Source organism: Danio rerio, chromosome 21 (genome assembly GCF_049306965.1).
Source record: "Danio rerio strain Tuebingen ecotype United States chromosome 21, GRCz12tu, whole genome shotgun sequence".
Taxonomy (NCBI): Eukaryota; Metazoa; Chordata; class Actinopteri; order Cypriniformes; family Danionidae; genus Danio; species Danio rerio.
Window position 1 is genome coordinate 40,643,826 of NC_133196.1, and position 23,675 is coordinate 40,667,500.

The 23,675-nt window shown below is 35.7% G+C and overlaps 1 protein-coding gene across 1 annotated transcript in view; it reads right to left on the reverse strand.

The window, feature by feature from the left end:
* Positions 1-4,718: 4,718 nt before the first annotated feature.
* The window catches only part of zgc:77151, a 42,066-nt gene continuing 23,109 nt past the window's right edge, over positions 4,719-23,675 (reverse strand). Inside the window, exons 4-10 of the mRNA NM_205565.2 lie at positions 16,717-16,950; positions 13,565-13,671; positions 7,241-7,388; positions 7,070-7,122; positions 6,846-6,943; positions 6,594-6,744; positions 4,719-6,338 (exon numbers count right to left, since the gene is read on the reverse strand). Coding sequence (NP_991128.2) covers positions 5,019-6,338; positions 6,594-6,744; positions 6,846-6,943; positions 7,070-7,122; positions 7,241-7,388; positions 13,565-13,671; positions 16,717-16,950 — 2,111 coding nt within the window. The 3' untranslated portion in view covers positions 4,719-5,018. The remainder of the gene's footprint in view (positions 6,339-6,593; positions 6,745-6,845; positions 6,944-7,069; positions 7,123-7,240; positions 7,389-13,564; positions 13,672-16,716; positions 16,951-23,675) is intronic.

The window sequence follows — 23,675 nt, forward strand, 5'->3', positions numbered from 1 at the left end:
AAATCGTACAACACAGGGAGAACATGCAAACTACACATGCCAACTGGCCCAGCCGGGACTCGAACCAGTGCTGTGTCTTGCTGTGAGGTGACAGTGCTAACCACTGAGCCACCATGCTTGCTGCAAAAATAGGTGCTATTATATTAAATCAACACATGAAAACCTTTCCTTTTCCAGTTTTGTGCATGTGGAAGTAGATTAACAGAAACCCCATTTTATTTCCATTCATCTGTCCAGTGATCTAATGTCACAGGAGGAGCGACTGCATGTTCAAATTACAGCCATCATTCCAGGAAATCTGATTAATGCCATCAATGGACTCCAGTCACATCCACAACACTTTACTTATCCATGATCCACACACACACACACACACACACACACACACACACACACACACACACACACAGTTAAAATTTGATTGTTACAAAAAAAAAAAAAAAAAGTGGACTAGAGGGGGAGTGAAGTTAGATCAAGCGAGTAGTTTATGCACTGTTGGTTTCAAGATATTTGGTAATTTCAGATACTTGAAAACAAGAGTTTAGTAAAGCATACATTATTCCACAAGCTGGAGCTCAGTGAAAATACAATCCACATTCCAGACATATGAAAGCGAGACCCATGGAGTGCGTTTTAGTTAAAACAAGAGCCTGACCAGTGAAAAGACCCATGAGCTGTTTTAGGGAGAAAAAACAAACAGAGGAACTGTCAACTTTATTTAGCTGTAAAAATCCCCTCATGAAAAACTGGATCCTTTGAGGGTATTTATTATGTTTTTGTAAACTGCATTTTGGAAAATGCTGAAAATCCTGTTCAAATACTGACATGACTGAGCTCCTCAATCCCCTGCTTAAAATGGGTTGATGGTCAAGTCTGCTCTTGGTATTTGACATTATTGGTGTAAATTTCAGCCTGTTTGGACGTTTAACTTCAGTGTTGTTTACATGAGCTTTTAAAAATATGATAATATCGCCCCCTTGTGGTTACAAAACTGTATGATATATTATTATAAATGAGTCTATCTGTGACTGATTTCCCTCCCGTAGCAAAATTCACCAAAATAACCATGCTGTAAAACAACCTGCAGTAAGTAAAAAAAACCTGAATCTAGACGCCATTTTGGATTTGACGTGAACAACGTTATGAAGGACAAAGTATATTTTAGCCGTCTTATCAAGGTTTTGTCAAAAGAAAGTCTTTTTGTTTGGAAAGCTTTTCGTCAACAGTCGGTAATGTTAAATGTATTTACACGTTATACGTACTGCCCTTCTTAAAAAAATACTACTTGCTACTTTTAGTTTGGATTTAAATGGCTAGAATAATTCTGATAGTTTTCATGAAACTTTATGGTTAATGCGAGTCTCAATCTGTTTGTTTCCCGCGGGACATCTTGCATTTCCAAAAGCACACAAAAACATGAAGATATTAAATGGATAAAAGTTGAAGGTTAATTTGTTATCTTGCAAAAAATCTATAGCTATACAATAAAACGTGCTATATATATATATATATATATATATATATATATATATATATATATATATATATATATATATATATATATATAYATATATATATATATATATATATATATATATATATATATATATATATATATATATACATATATATATATATATATATATATATATATATATATATATATATATATATATATATATATATATACATATATATATATATATATATACACATATATATATATATATATATATACACACATATATATATATATATATATATACATATATATACATATATATATATATATATATATATATATATATATATATATATATATATATATATATACACATGTATACAAATATAAATATATAATGCACAAACAGTTGGAGGCAGAATTAAGAGCACCCCCCCCCCCAATTTCTTTTTAATAGATATTTTTAAAAAAAACACACACATTTCTAAACATAATAATTTTAATAACTCATTTCTAATAACTGATTTATTTTATCTTTGCCACAATAACAGTAAATGATATTTGACTAGATATTTTTCAAGAGATTTCTATACAGATTAAAGTGACATTTAAAGATTTAACTAGGTTAATTAAGTTAGCAGGTTAGGGTATTTAGGCAAGTTATTTTATAACGATGGTTTGTTCTGTAGACAATTGAAAAATAATATAGCTTAAAGGGGCTAATAATTTTGACCTTAAAATGATTTTAAAAATTAAAAACTGCTTTTATTCTAGCCAAAATAAAACAAATAAGACTTTCTCCAGAAGAAAAAATATTATCAGACATACTGTGAACATTTCCTTGCTTTAATAAACATCATTTGGAAATTACTTAAAAAAGAACAAAAAAAAATATTAAAGGGGAACTAACAATTCTGACTTCAACTTTATATAGCTGTGGAAACATTAAATTCTCAGCTGGAAAAAAAAAAACAAAAAAACGCTTAAACCAGTCTTGACTGGTTGGCTGGTTTTAGCTGGTTGACAGGTTTCCAGCCATTTCCAGCCTGGTCTTAGCTGGAAGATGACCAGCTAACACTAGCTTGACCAGCTAAAACCGCCCAACCATCTTAAGCTGTTTTTTTCAGCAGGGTAAACATGCTGGCAACACTTCATTTTGACAGTCCACTCAAAACCTTCCACTAACCATAAATAACTTGGCAACTACATGTCAACTAGCAATCTTAATATTTGCAGACACTATATGGAAGCCTGTTTCCACCACTGAATAATAATAAAAAATAAAGGTTAGGCCTGCTGCAATTTTTATCATCTCAAAATAACATGATACACACTCTAAATTTTGACTTTCTAAAAATTATGAGATCAGAAGCCAAAAGTCTGAGATAAGAAGTCACAATTACAAGTTACAAAGTTAGAATTCTGAGATAAAGTTGCTGTTGTGAGTTATAATGTCAGAATTCTGACCGTCACATTTGCAAAATTCAGACTTGAATTTATACATTGAAATTGTTAGAAAGTCAAAATTGTGCAATATAAATCCTTTATTCATTCAGTCGGCTTTCCGCCAACTAATCCAGCATGTTTTACGCAGTGGATGCCCTATCAGCTGCAACCCATCACTGGGAAACACCCATACACTTCCATTCACACACATAAACTACGGACAATTTAGCTTACCCAATTAACTCGTACTGCATGTCTTTGGACTTGTGGGGGAAACCGGAGCACCCGAAGGAAACCCACATGAATACGGTGAGAACATCCAAACTCTACACAGAAATGCCAACTGACCCAGCCAAGGCTCAACCCAGCAACCTTCTTGCTGTGAGGCAACAGCGTGACTCACTGCGCCACCGTGCAGCCTGTGATATAAATATTTTTTTAAATTCCGTCAAGTCGCAAGCGTTTTTTTTTTTTTCTTTTTTATTGAGTGGTGGAAATGGGCTTCCATAGAAATCAATGCTCAAATTTAGGAACTTTTACTGTAAACCAACCCACAATTAATAATGCGGAAACCTGTTACGGTTTCTATTGCTTATTTTAAATCCTCAAGGTGTTTTTATTTCTGATTTTAAAAAATACATTTCATGTAAAACAATAAAGCGTCTCACACCTTAAAGACCACATTTATGATTTTAGTGTAGCTTGTTACTACTGTAAAATCATAAAGGAGGTGACCTCCAAAGTACAAGCTTTTAATAGTTTTATTGACATGGATTTATTTCAGCAAAATATAACAGCATGTCAGTACAACATTATTTTTTTATTATAAATATTCAGTGTTTAAACATGTCTGCAATGACAATCCGTCACAGAGTCCATGTTCCATTAGCATAAGCATGCAAAATAAGAAAGAAAATAAATTGTAACCTGGCGGCATTACAACAGTTTATAGAAAATTAAATAGGGATTAGCGTTCTGTTTGGCTGCCTTTCAAGTACAGAAATGCAAAGAAAGAAAGAAAATCAAAATATGACCAGCAAATTAATAAAGGATGATACAAAGGTGTTTTACACAAGTAATTAATTGCTGTTAATTATAGCAAACTGAGTGGAAATTATTAAATATAATTGGTCATCTGTAAACCTGTGAAATACATTGCATTAAGAGAGGTCGGTCTAAAAGGAGGAGTGGAAAACAAATCAAGTTAACCCATTTTCACGCAACAGGCGGTTCTACATCAGTCCTTTTGTAAACATGTCTGTGATGTCTATGGTAACCATCCAATGGTTTAGCAGGAACACAAATCGGAATTATCTACAATATATGACTATATGTTAATAATATGCACTTTTAAAATAATAATAATAATAATAATAATAATAATAATAATAATAATAGAGAGTGAGGAAAAAAAAAAAGGATATTTGCATTGGGACCCAAAATACACATACCATCTGCACAATACAGTACATTGTTTTAAACGAATAGCTACGGAAAATATAAGATCCAGCACAGAGGTCATACGGTGGCCAGATTTTAAATAGCGGAGTTCAACAAATACACACATAAAGTAGAAAAATCACACTGTCCAAGAACAGTACAGAACTGAGATAGAGTAAAACATAAATAATAATGATTGAGAATATGAGCTACACCCACGAAATGACACTGCTCTCATCAGAAAACAAAAACAAATGAGCATTTATGAACAAAGCGTATATGCCTAAGAAACAATAGGCATGTTGATTCCAAATATCGGTGTCAACCGTTTTCTTTAATACCTGTAATTTTCAAAGAAGAAACCAAATGCTCCATGAGTCATAATAAATGTCCTTTATTGGCTGGCCACTTGATGATCCACTAACTACAGCATACGTTTCAGCTTAAAAGTACTAAAATATAGTCTAATCAAGTTCAAGGCACCTTATCTTTGGTAGAACCATGGCCACCTGCATCAGTTCAGAGTCTCGTAGTGTTTTAAAAGCAGGTACTTTTAGTAGATCTGCAGAACAGTCTCTTTGATCATATGCAACACAAACATGTCTGTGGGAAAGGCTGAGCAGAGAGGAGTGATAAAAAAAAAAGTTTATAACGCTCCCATGGCTGGATGCTAACAGCTTGATGGCTTTGAAAGGAAAGAATTAGAAAGTACTTTGAGAGAAGAAACTGCATCCGACTCTTTGATATCATCAGTAGGTACACACTGCGAGTAGAGGTCACTGTTTGGTTGAGGAGGTTCTAGATCTGGATCCAGAGATGTGCTTTCTTGTTCGGCTTTAACTGTCACTGCAATTGTGCTGGTCTTGTCTTCCCCTTGTTTCAGCTGAAAAATGCAAGGTAGAGTGTCCGGTGAAGCACCAATACTGGAGGGGATTTCAAGGGGGACATCTGATTTTGGCACTAAAGAGAAACAAGTGGGTTCGGGAAGAGCTGAAGCTACTTTGTTCCTGTCCTGTACTAAAGCTCTGGCCCTGCTGGGAGAGCTAAGATCTGCTGGCTCATCTTGGTTCAAAGGCACCAGAAAGGACAAGCCATTCCATTTTACAGACACTCCAAAATCCTCAGCTTCCATCTTCGGCCTCTTGGTCCCAGACTGGACTTCTCGACTCTGAAGGTCTGTGAGCTCCATGTCCCCTGCAGGCCTCTTGGTGATGGTTCTCCTACTCAAGTTCAGTGGCAGGGATTGCTCTTGAGGAACATTACCGTTGGGTTGGGAGGTCTTGTTGAGATCCTGAGCCAGAACTTCTGAAAGTCGCTTGGTGAAGGTGTTCATGTGTGTTGAGCCAAGACGGGTGCGCATCAGTTGACGCAACTGCAGGCTACAGCCTATGTCAAGCGGGATAATCCTAAGAGGGGGCAGAGGGGCTCGGGGGGCTCCATTCTGGGATGAGGGATCTGAACAGCACCCTGAACATTGGTGCTGGGGGCTCTCAGGGGTCTCAGGTGTGCTGACTTTAGGCTGGTTGACCAAAGTTTGGTGGTTTATCGAAGAATCTTGAGGAGCTACCTCATGAGCTCCATTAAGGCCTAGACGGGCTCTGAAGAGATCCAAAGGACAAAGTCCTTTAGTGGGACTGAATCTTTCTAGGGAACCACCTGCCAACACCTTGCAAGGAACTGACAGAAAAGAGGGAGCTTGAGGTTCTGCGGTCTCCACCTTTACATCTCGCCCCAGTATGGGCTGGAGGGGCTGTGGGGTAGAGGATACAAGGGACAGTCCCTGGCCATGAGGATGGTTGGTGAGCTTCAGTTCTTGAAAAAAAGTCAATGGCTGGACGATCTCCTGATGAGGTCTTGCTGGCTTCTCTAAGGGAGGTTTGGGATGCAGGGGTGGCCTTCCAACTCTGCCCTTGACCAGAACTTTGGCATTGCGTTTTCCAGGTGGTCTTCCTCTTTTACGTACAACAACAGCACCATCTGGTGATAACCCCTAAAGGTATAGCAGGAGAAAGAACAATAATTTTAGTTGCTCGTGCACATTACACACAAAACGAATACTTTTTTCCACCTAGTAAGACCTTCAGATGGCTACACAAAGCCTAGATTGCACAAAGGACTTAAAAAAAACTAACAAAAAAAACTTTTTTTAAGAGGAGAATTTTCTGCATCTTTTTACCCATCTTGCTGAGAGTACAGAAACCAAAAAATGGTCTTTACTTTTTATATAAAGAAGTAAAACCCTCACCTGGTTGGTTACTGCATTCTTTTTTGGGCTGCTTGACAACCCTTTACCCCGAACTGTCTTTTTGATTGAAGTGGGGGAGACCAATGTAGCTCTGGACTTGATAAGTTCTGGATTTTCTCCTCTTATATACAGTTCATAAGGAAGCATCAGCCTAGAATTGGTTGACAGAGAAGGAAAGCCAGAAGTTAGTTGATCAAAGTCGTCTCAGGCGGTGGGAGTGAATTGCTGCTGTAATCAGAGCCACACACTCACCTTTCATAATGCCTCCTGGTGCAGGTGGCAGCGCTGGTGCTGCCTGGGCTTCCACCCAACTCATTGTACACAGTCTTCCACAAACGGTGCGATGTCACCTGCAGGCAATAAGGACAATGATTCTGAATTACACTACAGAGTTCACAGCTATCACTTTCATTCCTTTATGATGGATTACAGCTTACTCAGCAGGACCAAGTAACGGATCAGCAAGACAAACTTACCCTGTCATAGCCTCCCAGCCTTTTTACAACTGAATACATGAGGAAGAGGTCAACTGTTGAAAAATCAAGAAAAGCTTATTTAGTTAAGGTGGAAACTACACAAAAGTATTTAGAGTAATATAGTCAATACTTAACCATTTTTACATGTAAATCCAGAAAATGCATACGTACTCTTTTTAAATCCAAGATTGGGGACTTTGCTTATAGGAGAACCTCTGCGCTGCATAAAGATAAATAGCTGATCCAGGAAGAGCTGCTCTTCTGGATGTGGGAGCCAGTTTCCATCCCAGTGCATCTCCACACTACCCATCACATTCTCCTAAAGGAAGTAATTACAGCACATTAAAGTGTGTGTGAACTGAAAGTTCCTATTCATTTTATTCAATATTCTGTTTTAGCTGGAAATGTGCCACAATACTGAAGTAGAGGGTAGGGCTGTGCAATTAATCGAAAATCCGATTTCGATTTCGATTTTGGCTTTTAACGATTATGAAAAACTATTAATCGAGATAAACGATTATTCCATCACGTACCGCCGCCTTTCCATTTGTACACGTGTGAAAACTCTTTGCCTCTGCAAAGCTCAGTTCCACGTGAAATTGACTAAAAGCATTTGCTGTAATGTAACTTTTGCAGCACTGGATGCGCATCATTCATATTTTTAAAAGCGCAAGAGCACGTGCTGTTGTGTGTGTGCGCGCCGTGCTTAGCCTTGGACAGGTAGCGTGTGTGTGTTTGCGCGCGCGCCTCGCTTAGCCTCGGACAGCAGAGCACACACACATCTAACGCAACCTTAATGTGAGCGCTTTAATGGTCAAGTACATGCACATATGTGTCAGAGCGCGGTGTTTAGTGATTATTCATATTAACCCTCATTTGTTTAATAAACACACAAGTTGAGAATCAAAAGACGCGTGAAAGAGAGACCATATCAGAGCCGCACTATTCTTAAAGTGACAGCGTCCGATATTCCTGCTGCTGCCGACTGTTTTTATTATTAATCAATAATAAAATCAAAAATACAGTGAAGATGCTTAAAGCACAGTTTAAACATAACAGATTTAATAACTCATTTCTAATGACTGATTTCTTTTATCTTTACTATGATGACAGTACATTATATTTTATTAGATATTTTTTAAGATACTAGTATTCAGCTTAAAGTGACATTCAAAGGCTTAATTAGGGTAAATAGGCAAGTCATTGTATAACAGTAGTTTCTTATGCAGACAATCAAACATTTATATATATATATATATATATATATATATATATATATATATATATATATATATATATATATATATATATATTGCTTAAAGGGCCTAATAATATCGAGCTATTAAAATAGGTTTCAAAATATTCAAACCTGCTTTTATTCTAGCTGAAATAAAACAAATAAGCCTTTCTCCAGAAGAAAAAAAATATTATAGGAAATACTGAAAAAAAAAATGTTAAACATCATTTGGGAAATATTATACAAATAAATTCACAGGAAGACGAATAATTTTGACTTTAACTGATAATCGTTTTGAATAATTGTGATTACAATTATGACCAAAATAATCGTGATTATGATTTTTCCCAAAATCGAGCAGCCCTAGTAGAGGGTGGAGTTATTTCATCACAGCAAACAAACAGTTAGATTGGACTGATTAATGATATCCTGCCCAAGCTATCAGAACCAATTTTTAGTTTTTGACACGTTAAAGATAAACCAAAAGTTTATTTCCTCCTTTTGTAGAGTAACAATGACATTTTAACCTCATGAAGAGCAACGGGATTGTCAATCTTTATTTTATCCAGACTTTAAGTAAAGGGTTTTCCTTCCAAAACTGATCAATCACAGCAGACACAAAAATAAGATGTAGTCACAATAATGAAACTTCACCATCTACTGTCACAGCACCAATGAAAGTCACTTTTTAAAAGGCACAAATTTTACCCCTTTTACAAGATGTAAGATAAGCCTTTGGTGTCTCCGAAAGGTGTTTGTAAAATTTCAGCTCAAGAGACCATTCAGATCATTTATTGTAACCTCCAGAATATGGCCATTTTGGTGTCTGAATACAGTGTAGCTGTTTTTGTAGCCTTTGTCTTTAAATGCAAAAGAGCTGCTTCTCCCCGCCCACTGCTCCCACACGTGTCTGCTTCTCATGCCTTACATCAGATAAACAGCAGTCAGTGGTAAAGACAGACTGAGATGAAGCTGAAATACAGCTCGTTAGTCAAAAATACCTTTCATGTATTTGTGGTGGAGTATATTCAAGCCTTTCTGAAATGATGAGTCACACACGAATGCAGTTTGCAGTACACACACTCACACATATTAGCATTTACTGACACCATGCGTCTGTGGTGATAATAGTGGTTAAGATTTACATAGCGATTTTACTTTACTACAAGTCTTTACTACAAACTTGCTCCATTTTAAAAAGATTTTAAACTTCACAGAGAGTTGGAACTGATATTTTAATGCCAGTTTCTTAGCAAAGAAAGTTTTGTGAGCATTTGTTTACATGTTATTATAGAAACATGGTGCCTGTAAATCAATTTGGTGTTTGCACTTCTGTCACATGAAATCGCACTTCTATGTCACGTTGTGGTGGGCATTAAAGTCACTGGGATTAGGGTCCTGTTTTAACAGGAAATTTTTAAAAAGAGACTTGAGTTTATATCACACCAATATGACAATGGACACTATACCTCCACACAGTTCTGTCCAAATAGCCATCAAAAGTTGATTTTCATAATAGGTGTCCTTTAACAAAAGCACCACAATTTTCTTGGTTGATTCTATCACATTTGTAATCTTTGTAAGTGTGACCTGCTAATACCAATTCTTACCAGTTCAGATTGTCTTCACCAACTTATGAAATTGACAGCATATGAAAATTGTCTATACACTATTTTATGTCCAAAAAAGATTTGATTAAAACGTTTTTCATAATAAAATAAACATTACACACTCCCTTAAACAACACATTTACAAGATCTTACTTAAACAGCTCACAAAATAAAATTCTTGGTAATTGGGAAGAGTAAAGATTATTTAAAGGAAATCCAATGTAATTTTTTCTACAATTGCAACATGCTCTGGACTACAAACCTCCAGCTGTTGCTGCGATTTCAAAATGCAGATGTGGTGTAAACACCTTGTCAAAATCATTCAGTTAAGCTAAATTTAAACTGTTAAAAGCATATTAGGCATTAAACTAAATCAATCTTTTTAAGAGTTATACACTTAAGTGTCCTCCTAGGCTTCAGATTATGGCACCAGATAAACACAAAACACAGACAAAGGGATACTGAAACGTTTTAAAGCCGCAAAGATCAGCTCACTCATCAGCGGATCTCTCGTTTGCACTCGGTAAACTTCGGTGAAGTGCGGTGAACTACTGACTTTCATGGCCAATCACAGTCATTGCTGTTGAGCACTGGTGAACACTATGACAAATCAGCGGTGTTTAAAAACTCACTCAAATGTTAGCGAAAAATGGATGTTTTTTTTTTATTTATTTCAGTATCGATATGTGCCGAAATTCTGTATCGTGACAAGTTTAAATTAAGGAAAGAATCAGTTTATTAACTTGAGTTTGATGAGTGGCATTTAAAACGTGAGTTTGGTAAAGGTAATGTTAGCTAACTAGTGCCATTTCCTTTAACTTATCTGAAAATGAGGTTCGATTTCTTTTTATTCTTATTATCCATTCAGAACGGACATTCGGGCCACTCGGAAAACAGTGAAATTATAAAATTGTGTCACTTTCTTTTCACTGATCATGCCATCATGGACACCATTCCTTTGTGACTCACTTTCGCTTTTAAAATGGCAGCTACGTGAAAGTAGTCTACTTTTAAATTGACCCTTTTAGTTCAACAATGTAATGTAATGTATGTAATGTAATGTGTATTTACATAGCGCATTTATTATGTATGGTCATACACCCAAAGCGCTTCACAATCATGAGGGGGGGTCTCTTCACACCACCACCAGTATGCAGCATCCACTTGGATGATGCGACAGCTGCCACAGGACAATGGCGCCAGTGCGCTCACCACACACCAGCTATTGGTGGAGAGTTAACAATTACAAGCCTGTGAGTAAAACTAATCCAAATGATATGGGTTAATAAATGAGGTGCCCTTTTTGTAAAAACATACACTGTACATATGTGACCCTGGATCACAAAGCCAGTTTTTTTAAAGATAAATAGATTTATTAGATCATAATATATTTTAATCAAATTTTTTTTGCCAAAACCATAAGGACACTAAGTAAAGCTCCTGTTCCATGAAGAGATTTAGCAAATATCATACTGTAAACATACAAAAACTAAATTTCTTAATAGAAATATGCAAATGCAGATTCCAGATATTAACTGATACACAGTTGAATCAGAATTATTAGCCACCATTAAATTATTTTCTTTATTTTTAAATATTTTCCAAATAATGTTTAAAAGAGCAAGGAAATGTTCACAGTGTCTGCCAATATTTTTTTTCTTCTGGAGGAAGTCTTTTTATTTATTTGGGCTAGAATAATAGCAGTTTTTAATTTGTTAGACACCATTTTAGGCACAAAATGATTAGCCCCTTAAAGCTATATTTTTTCTCAACTGTTTACAGAACAAATGATTGTTATACAATAACTTGCCTAATTACCATAACCTGCCTAGTTAATCTAATTCAGTGTTTCTCAAAGTGGGGGTCGGGACCCCCCGAGGGTTCATGGGACAAAAGGGGGGGGGGGGGGGTCGCCTGGTGATTTCCAAAAATCTATTTATTTTTATTAAACCATAAGAATTACCATTTTTTATCCATAACCTACTGAAAAGAAAAAAAATAGTCATTTATAGTCACTATATACTACTGTATATAGTTACTATAGTAACTTATAGTTACTAGTTCTATTGGATTGCGATCGCTGGGGTAATTACATTATATTAAAGACACAGCAATAGCTTTAGATGCAGCAGATTGATCATCAGGTTAAGTTTTCTGGCTCATTTACAGCCCTAACATACATCTACGAAGAATAGACTTTGGTCTATTGGTGTGTGTGCACCATTGCATGCAAAGTTTCTGTATTTATAACCACCTCAGAGGATATTGGGGGTCGCGAGCCACTGGCATTGGTATTTCAGGGGTCGCGGGCAGAAAAGTTTGGGAACCCCTTATCTAATTAACCTAGTTAAGCCTTTAAATGTCACTTTAAGCTGTATAGAAGTGTCTTGAAAAATATCTAGTAAAATATTATGTTCTGCCATCATGGCAAAGATAAAAGAAATCAGTTATTAGAAATGAGTTATTAAAACTATTATGTTTAGAAATGTGTTAAAGAAATCTTCTCTCCATTAAACAGAAATTGAGGAAAAAATTAACAAGTGGCCTAATAATTCAGGGGGGCTAATAATTCTGACTTCAACTGTATACCTCAGTAGAATATTGTCCAAACATAACAAACCAAACATCAATGGAAAGACAGTTAATTCTGCTTTCAGATAATGCACAGTACATCTCAGAGTGTGGAGGAACTATGACCTCAATTTGTATCCAAAAACCCGAAAGCGAGTTAGCATTTTAGCAGTTCCGGTTCCCTCGTTCCAAAGTCAATAGGTGTTTTGCATACTACAAACTCAAGATACTTTCACGTTTTATTCTACGACATAAAGAAAATCAGTTACATCACACTCTTGAGTTTTGAAATCGATTATGCTTCATTACAAAGACGACTTGTATCAAGTTGCTAAATGGGACTTCAAGCAATGTCAGAGACATAAAACGTCATCGAGCTGAGCTGGTCTAAAAATGTTATGAACATGATTTTTCAGGGTTTTTTTTATTAATTTGCAACAACTGCAAAATCTCTTTTTTCACATTGTCATTATGGGGTATTGAGTGTAGAAATTTGAGAAAAAAATTTTATCCTTTTTGGAAGGCTGTAACATAAAAAAAAAAAATGCTATGAATACTTCCCGATGCACTTTCAAAATACACCTGCTATAAGATTTTTAAATGCATCACCGCACCAGAAAGAAATCACCTCATATTAGTTCTTGACTAATGAGTACAGGTCTCATATAAGCTATTTCTATGCTGTATGTTTGTAAAATAAGTGTGCCATAATGAAACTATGCTGTCTTTTTTGTTTGTACTAATATATTGCTTTCAATAAAATGTTGTAATGTCATATTTAGCTCTGATTTGATTTGTTTAGTTAGCGGCTTATAACCCCATTTTTTGATATACTACACATTTAGTATTTGACAGAAGACAAAAATGACAGTAAACAGACAAAAAAAGACAAATGGTGAGAACGGAAATCTAGACATCAAAGCTGAACCAAAACAGGAAGCATATAGTGACGTAACAGTACGTGTTACCATTTGTTCAAATTCTTAAAACATCCTGTTTAGCCATCAGCTTTGTATTCCTGAATGTCTCTATAGAGAACTTGTCTATAAATTGAGCTGCGCAAACTCCACAGCATACCTTCATCCTTTCCATCCACGATTCTGATAAATGGTTGTGATCGGATCCACTGCCATCCAGGCCCTTTCTTTTTCGAGGTCGCCCCTTTAGACTGAGAGAGGTGCATCCTGGGACAGAAGCGTATGTAATTTTTAGACATCAGTACAGTACATTTTGACAATAATGTGTAAATTGATTTGACAAAACATAAACAGACTCGTTTAACTCTCTTGTTGAAGTAGTGTGGGCATTATTAAACAAAGAAATGCCATTAGCACAACAACTGCAATTTATAACAATCATTTCAAACACAAACCAAAAAATAAATGCTATATTAGGGTTTTCGTGATACATAGATTGCAGAATACAATACTACTACTGATGAAATTACACCATTCACAATATCAACAACAAACATTTATACTTCATATAAGCTGTAGAATAATAACCGCACATCAGACAGAGTGTGTGAACTAACTGACAACTGTGTTTCACTGAGCGTTATGGTTCAGTGTAGTTGGGTATGGATATATTTCTGTTTCCACCAAAATAGCAAACCATACCACTTTTTTGGGCCTAGTACAACAACATTAAGCTGAACCCTATTGGTTTTTAAGCAATCATCATGAGTGTGTAAACACACGACAAAAGTCTTGTCAACGATGCAAGTTGTAAGAGCAACAAATAATAACTTGACTTCTAGTTGATTATTTGGAAAAGTGGCAGAAGGTAGATTATTCTGATGAATCATCTGTTGACCTGCAGCCCAATCATCACTAATACTGCAGACCTACTGGAACCCACATGGACCCAAGATTCTCACAGAAATCAGTCAAGTTTGGTGAAGGAAAAATCATAGTTTGGGGTTACATTCGGAATAGGGGCGTGCGAGAAATCTGCAGAGTGGATGGCAACATCAACAGCCTGAGGTATCAAGACATTTGTGCTGCCCATTACATTACAAACCACAGGAGAGAGCAAATTCTTCAGCAGGATAGTGCTCTTTCTCATACTTCAGCCTCCACATCAAAGTTCCTAAAGCAAAGAAGGTCAAAGGTGTTCCAGTATTGGCCAGCACAGTCACCAGACATGAACATTATTGAGCATGTTTGGGGTAAGAGGAAGTAGGAGGCATTGAAAATGAATCCAAAGAGTCTTGATGAACTCTGGGAGTCCTGAAGTAATGCTTTCTTTCTCATTCCAGATGACTTTATTAATAAGTTATACGAGTCCTTGCAGAGATGTATGGATGCAGTCATCAAAGCTCAGAGAGTCATACACAATATTCATTATTTTTCTACTGCAGCATGACTTTATATTCTACACTGTACATTATTCCTGTTAAGTGACAAGACTTTTGTCTAAGCAAAGTCAGAGCTTTCTCTCCTAATTAAATAATTAGAAATCAAAGCATATTTTATTTGGGTAATCTAGAGGCCTTTGCATTTCATATAAGCCACTTCTGAAGATCAACTAGAAGTCAAGTTATTATTCGATGTTCCTAAAACAAGACTTTGGTCAGGTAGTGTAATAATACAATGATGGCGCAGCAATGAAACATGCTCAAACCAATCTAGACAAATAGCCACATGCTAAGTTCTCCATTGTTGTTTACGGGGTACTTCTCATGTGGTATGTGGAAAAGCATAAGAGGCGCTGCTTTCTCTCTTTATTTGTGTACGCATCTAGATTTGAAATAATGAGCTTAAGTGCATAAGCGATATATGAATGTCCTGTTTCTTAAGAATCATGTTGACTCCAACTTTGTTGTACACCACAACTACCATTCAAAGAGTTCACACTTAGCTGATGATTGATTATAAAGCTTGTTTGGCATACTGTATCGGGAGAAAGCATGGAGCTCATAAGATCCTCGACCGGCTTAGTGAGAACTAGAACCAGTGACACTCTTGGTGTGAGGCAACAGTACTAACCACTGGGCCACCGTGTCACCAATCTAGGAAAGGAGGAGAAGTGGGGTGGAAGAGGGGATTCTTCAAAACGAAGACGGCTGTTATATGGAACTTATGCCGAGTTCAGACTGCATGATTTTCCAACTAGTCGTGTCACAGATGTTTTCACACTGCTTGACTATCTGGGCTGGCGTTTCGTCGCTGCTTTGTTTACACTGCAAGATGTATCAGTGACGGGGACATTCACATTGCATGACTTTACTATAGGGAGAATCGCCGACAACTTCGTCCAAACTACGTCTCACAGCCAAAAACACGTAGTATAGCCTATCTTTTGTTATTAACTACATAATAAGAAAGAAGCCTTTAATGGGGTTGAACATGTACATGTTTGCTCACCTGGGTTTAAAGGAAATTAGCCATTTCTCCTCAACGTTTATACTAAACTAATTTCTTTCTGTATGAAACACGGTTTGCTCCTGAGGACTCACAGACTTGGTTGCTCCTGAGTCCTGTCAAACCTCCACTAGTTGTCCCTCCATTTTGTGGGTCCAAATAAACCGAAAATGAGCGCTTTTAACTTCTCCCCCAGCCTCCCGCTGGCCTACAGCAGGTATACACACACGCCCACACAAGTGAATGCCGCTCTCTCATTGGCTCTAGGCGATCGCTGATGTTATTTTCAGTCAAAACTCAATTCACACAGCATGATTTGCATCGCCGACAGCTCCAGATATTTAGCACGCCAAATATCTCGCAGGCATCGGCGACTCATCGGCGATTCTCTCAGATCGCGTCTTTGATCGTTCATACTGTGTGATTGTCACTCATGTGCACGAGCAGCGATTTACCTGTGATTTCAGGCATTTGTCTGCGATTTCTCAAAACCTGTCGGCGAGCCAAAATCGGGGCTAAAATCACGCAGTCTGAACTAGGCATTAGGGTATGTATAGTGGCTTAGGATTCATCTGACTGCTCAATCATAAATTAGGTAATGCGGGACTAGCCACAAGCAATCATAAGCACATGATCCTTTCTCAATAAGTTCATAAATAAACATCACATTAAAGGTACTTAAAGAAATGCAAAGCTTGATGAGGGTAACCCGTACTGTATAGTATTGCACCATAAGGTTGGATTGTGTCGACATTTGTCTGGATTGTCTCTCTATGGGATTGAGATGTGATCGCTTTTAATAGATTTGCTTGATTTGTCACAACAAAGGTCATGGATGATGTTTACTACTCTTGTTGCACTCACCAAGCTGTGTCAGTATGCTAGCATTGTTATCTATAGTAGGGTGGTTAAAGGTGTCCCGACAGTAGAGCACTCGTGTGTTGTGGAGGGCCACTTTTATGCCCCCCAGGGCCAGCAGGTGAGGGTCCTGCAGGCCGGGGCAGCTAGCCTGATCTGGGACACGTCTCTGAAGGGAACGGAAGCGGCAGTATTGAGGGTAACTGAGAACCTTGACCTTGTGCTGGACTGGAGACTCGTCTGCAAGAGAACACATAACACCAATACATACATTTAGTCTGAACAAAAATCCGTACTATCAACAAAACCAAATCAGCAGTCATCAAACAAATACTAATGATATTCGATTATATGTTGAAACGAGAGAATACAACTGCCAATCAATACCAGCCAAAAGTTAATCTATGTTATCAGCCACCAGAGGCATGTTCTTCATACTTCGCTTAAAGGTGTCATTGATTGTGTAAAAGTTTAATTGTTCTCTGATATCTATATAGCAAGTATATGGCTAAGTAGAGTTAAATTTTCCCCAGAAACAGTTCCTATGCTCATTTATAAAAATAGGAATTACCTCCAGAATCATAATGTCCTTATTGACCATATTTGGTATGGTTGTAAATATTAATGAGCTCCGCTCTAATGTTCTCACAGCTCAGTGTCATTGTGATGTCCCAATCAACTATATCTGATTGGGCAGTTAAATGATTTAACTTGGCCTATCACCATAAGGGTAGACACATCTGTCTCTGTGGGATAGCAGTGTAATAACAATTAAAAAGTGAGATCCGAGACATGACTTGCCACAGATAATCTGTTGTAGGGGGTTAAAGTCTCTGGCGTCTGGCTGAGATCAAGGCCTTTCAATACGTTTGGCTGACTAAAGCGATCTACTCCCAGGAGGGAGTACCTAAAAAGTCCACAGAGAGGGGTGATCACCAGAATGAGGAAGTCCCGGAGTAAAATGAGAACATATGATAAACTAAGCTTTCTCTATGCAAAAAACAGCTTAGAAAAAACTAAGCTGTCTCTATGCTGTTTTCATCTGTTTGTATATTATTTGTTTCTATTTTTTTATACTTATATTTATACTATTTTATTTCTGTTTATGTAAAAGCACTTTGAATTGCCACTGTGTGTGAAATGTGCTATATAAATAAACTTACCTTGCCTTGCCTTACTCAGAAGTAACAAGCAAAATAATCCTACTTCATTTGCCGAAAATATTTAAACAAATAGAATACATACCTTGTTGATCTTTTTATTTGAAGTGGTAGAGAGTTTTATTTTTTTCTAGCTATCTTTAATCCACCAGAAAAACTGGTTTATCTCCTTAGTGTTGTGGTTGAAATATAAGCCAAATTATAATTATACGCAACCAACATGACAGACAGACAGAGTTGTAGCTGAAAAATAATATATATATATATATATATATATATATATATATAAAATATAAATAAAAACACAGAATTAATATCATCCTTTGCACACGCAGATGGCATTTATTAAGTGTATTGCTGCTCCTTTATTCCAGAAAAAAAATCAAATAACAAAATTCACAAGTAAGTGATGAGTAAAGTGCTGAGTGTTTGACTCATTACAAACATACTTGGCAAATTTAAAAATATACACAATACATTTAACAGATCATATTAAACAGACCTTATGCCTCTTTCAGAGTGGCGCTGTATACATTTATAGTGGTGAACTGCAGTGAATTGGCATCAAGGTTATTATAGTTAACGAAAACGAACATAAAAACAAAAAGTAAAATTGAAAAACATTTTCGTTGACGGAAATAATAAAAAAAGTTTTGTTTTTTTTTAAACTAGAACTGAAACTATCGTGTACATGCAAAACTAACTGAAACTAACTAAAATTATAGCAGAAATGTCCTTCGTTTTCGTCTTTGTAAATGTATTTAATACAAACTGTAAGCCTTTTAGATTTAAATGTATTTGCTTCGTGCTGCCAGGTGTTTGACCCGTACGGCACCTCAGAGACTGTTATACCGATGCCATTGGCCAGATCAAGTCCTTTGGTCCTCCTCCAGTCAGTCTTCGCATTTGCTTCAGCGACAAAAGCAACGACTGGACATGACAGCACCAAGGTGAAAGCATTAAATATAACCTGAGCCAACACTTAAAAGTATTAATTTAACACATTTATGTCCAATAATGGGATTTATCTCCGTATTAGTGATCCTGATCGCGAACAAATTATTCTTTTAACCGGATCTTCCGGTTGAGTAAACCGGTTGAGCTTACCAAATCGAACAATCATTTGGCGATTCACGTCTCCATTTAGCATTTATCCACAAAGACCTACTTTTTAACATTCCTGATATGCCTTCTAACTTTAAATAAACCAATTTCTAGAGTTATCCAGTTTATAGATTAGTGCTCGAATTTGAGAACTGGTAAACTCATAATAATGCGCATGTGTGATTCAATAAATTGAACACAAACGGTGCATGACAGCCTGCCGTGACTGAACTAAACTTGAACAACTGCTGCGCAGGTAAACCGAGGGCTTAAATAAAAGGGTCTGGCAAAATGCAAGTTTATTTCATAACAGAAAGTCGTAATCCAATTGAAGTGAGTGAATCATGCTTTATTTGGGTTGCAAAACTTGATTGTAAGAAACCTTTTCAGATCATGGTGATGTTTTATCTGATTGAACTTATGATTGCTGATTACATATTTTAGATATGTTGAGCCTAACATGGGAGGACTGTCAGGAAAGATCCGGTTCACGGAAAAGATCTGGACTACCATCACGACTGTGTTCTGATGCAGCCTTGCACTCATATTGCACTTAGAACTGCTATTTTGTGGGCTGATGTATTTGATTTTAAGGATGGCTAGATGGTGTTCTTGTGTCCTCTGAATACACGTTTTAAAAATATATCTTTTGTTGAATTATTATAAAATTTTCTGATGATTTTGTATCTTGCACCTAACAAATTCTAATTTATTAAAAAAAAACTAAAACTAATATTGAAACTAATAAAAACTAAACGAAAACTAAGCAATTTCAAAATATAAAACTAATAAAAACAAGTAAACCTACCTCTAAAAGCCAATTAAAACTAACTGAAATTGAAAACAAAAGGTCTAAATGAAATAAGAACTAATGAAAATCCAAAACTATTATAACTTTGATTGGCATCAGTTGCTTAGCAAGACAGAAAACTAATCTGCAGACCTGGCTGCCTTTATTGCTCTTCCTGCATCCTTCATTTTCAAAATAGCAGTCCCAAATACTTAGTAGGTTTCATACAAGCATAAAAACACAGTCTGCGTTTTTACTGCTGAATTTCTGATCACCAATGTTGAGGGAGTGCTAATTAATGATCCTGTGGGCAACATAAAAGTCTGTGTTTTGTTCTGATAGGCCTGTTTTTTACCGGGTTTTACACTTATAGGATTTACATGAGAATGAGGAAACAATGCCTTTTGAGGCTCAGAGTGTGGCCATTTTCACTTACTGTACTCTTATTATTTAGCTTGCTTGGGTTTATACAGATTGTTATTATATGACATCTTTAAAACATCTGGGATAGAAAAAGAAAAAAAAAAAACTTCAGTGCTGTACAAAAGTCTCAGGCACTTTACCAGCTTTGTTGGCCTAAGACTTTTGCACAAGACTGTTTATAGACCATTTTGAGGAATGTAAACAAAAACAATGGTCTCGATTATTTCCTGTTTAACATTTTTAATTTCTATAGCTTTCGAGAATCCAAAAAGAGCCACACATTGATAAATAATGTTGCGATAGCTGTTTAAACATTAAGTTATGAATATGTTATTTTGTTGTTAGAGTTACGAAATAGTTTGATAACAAGCAGGAAATGTTCATGGGCCAATACCATGGCACCACTGAAATGCTCTATTAAAAACAGAAAATATAGGAAATGTAAAAACAACAACAACAACAGAAGCACAACATTTCTTCAAGCAAAAGTCTGTTTAATGCAGCTTTGCTTGGCAACTGTTTTGTTCTAATAGTCCTGACATTTTCTGAAATAATATGCCGTGTAATATCAGGCTTCCTTTAGGACTTTCCACAGTTTTTCTTTAGGTTTATAGTGTCATGTCTGTCTTTTTCTGTCCAGGAGATCTCATACAGCCTCTATAATATTCAGGTTTGGACACTGTGGAGGCCATTTCATGACTCCTGTATTTCATCAGTTGTTTTCTGTCTCCAAATAGGATTTCAATGCAATCAGCAGATCATTATCATGGTGAAAATTAAAACTATGACTACCGAAATTCTGTCCAGAAGGAATGGCATAATACATTAAAATCTGTAATCTGTAGTTTTTAACATCGACAATTCCATCCATGCAGCTCAAACCAGAACAAACAGCCTCTCCCCAACATCATCTTTCACATTTCTTAATTAAACCTTTAAAATATTTTTAAAAACAAAATGTAAAATATTTTTTTATTAAAATCAATTGAAAAAAAATATATATATAAATCAAAACAAAAAACATGAAATTATATTGTTATTTTTCTCCAATGCACTCAGGTATTCTTGTAGGAAAATAACAGCAGTTGGTGGTATAGTCTTTTAGTATCACATCTGCTTTAAAAAAAAATAATAACTCTGTTAACAGGAAACAAGCTGCTCCTGAGCAGGTTTGAACTCATAGACCTGTTGCTATGGCAACAACACCTGGATGAGTTTTGAAGAGCTAAACTAATCTGGATCCGTCAAACTGTCAATAATCAAATCCAGCTAACCGAATCATCAACTCTAGCTGTGTCTCATTTTAGAGGCTGCATCCTCTGAAGGATGCGGACTTCAAATGAGAGTCCTTCGAAGTACACACAGGCTAAACCGAGTGTTTTGAAATGAGATGATCTAGCCTACAGAGGACAGATCTCATCACCAGGCAACCATAACAGCTGCCCTTAATAAACGGTAGTAAAATTTGTAATGACTTTTTTTTCAAAGTGATTTTAAGCGATCTGAAGGCAAAACAAGGTTTATAAAAGTTGGAAATATATTTCCTTTGATCCATACATCCACACATAAAATGTAAACGGTCTATAAAATCACTCCTTAATAAGAGATCATAATAACATGCCTTTAGATATCTACGTAAAATAAGCTTAATTACATTTAAACCGATTTAAACCTACATACATATACAAATGAAGTCAGAATTATTTTTCTATTTTTAATATTTCCAAAATAATGTTTTACAGAGCAAGGAAATTTTCACAGTATGTCTGATAATATTTTTTCTTCCAGAAAAAGTCTTATTTGTTTTATTTCAACTAGAATAAAAGCAGTTTTAAATTTATTATGAACCATTTTAGAGTCAAAATTATTAGCCTCTTTAAGCTAATTTTTTTCGACTGTGTACAGAACAAACCATCATTATACAATGACTTCCCTAATTACCTGCCTAGTTAGCCTAATTAACCTAGTTAAGTCTTTAAATTTCACTTTAAGCTGTATAGAAGTGTCTTGAAAAATATCTAGTCAAATAATATTTACTGTCATCATAGCAAAGATAAAATAAATCAGTTATTAGAAATGAGTTATTAAAACTATTATGTTTAGAAATGTGTTGAAAAAAAAAACTTCTCTTCGTTAAACAGAAATTGGGGAAAAAAAATAAAGAGGGGGGCTTATAATTCAGGGGGGCTAATAATTCTGACTTCAACTGTGTGTGTGTGTATGTATATATATATATATATATATATATATATATATATATATATATATATATATATATATATATATATATATATATATATATGCTTTGACAACTGATTGACAAGTTGAAGTAAAATCAAACTATAAATATTATAACTAATAGACAAAAGAATATATTAAAAATAACATGCACAACACTGCTATAAAAATGTAAAGTAATATTCCCATTATTTTTTGTTTGATTTCACCATTGAAAACTATTTAACAGCAACAAAAAGCATTCAAAGTCATTTTGTTGCTCACTCTTCTTCAAGAGTAAACACAATGTGCATAGTCAATATTCCTGGGGTCCGTTCTTCGTACGTGGATTACTCAGTTAGCTGGATTTGGATGTTGACGATTTGACACGATCCAGGATCGTTTCGTTCTTCAAAGCTGATCCGAGAGTTGTTGTCATGGCAACAGTTCTGCTAGGTCAAACCTGATCGGAAGCAGGTTCAATTCATATAAACAGGATTAGATCGGCTCAGTTCAAGCAAAGATAATACAGAAAGTATGTTCTGAATTCTGATATTTTCTTACAGTAGTTATATACACTTGGGAAAATGGTACATATTTTTTAACTATATATATAAAGTAGTCATTAATAAAATAAATAAAGTTATACATATTAATAAAACTTATGCAATCTGCACCCTCGAAATGAAAGTACAAAGACTGCCATCTGGTGCAAAGAGAAAACTTATTGATATGAACTTTTTAGATCGCTTTAGTACAAATTGTGTATAATAGAAATACACAATATGTGACTTTTTTTAAAGCAATAATACATTTATGCTGTCATAAACATGTTTTGATAGTTAATATGCCAGTGATTTGATGCTTCACAAAAGTTGCAGACACCTTTACCAATATGAAAAAGCTTTTGTAAACAACCAGTTATTCTTTACACAGATTAAAAAACGGCTACTATAATAAAGACAATCTTTTCTAAATGTAGAACTAAATACATTGATTTGCATTGAAATACATGATGAATACTCTTGTCTTGACAAATGAAAGTGTAAAGCCTGCAGCTCACAACAAATGTGTAAAGTTCTTGCGAGTCATATTTAACAAACCGTCGACTGCTAATTTGATGTAATTTTGCTCACATGGATAATTGAATATTAATCAGATGATGTCATTACGCTGCTGTGCCGTCAGCCAATCGTTGCATTGCTGATCATGATTTCGAGGATCGATAGATCTGTCCTTCATAACACACGCAGCGATCTCAGATCAGTTTA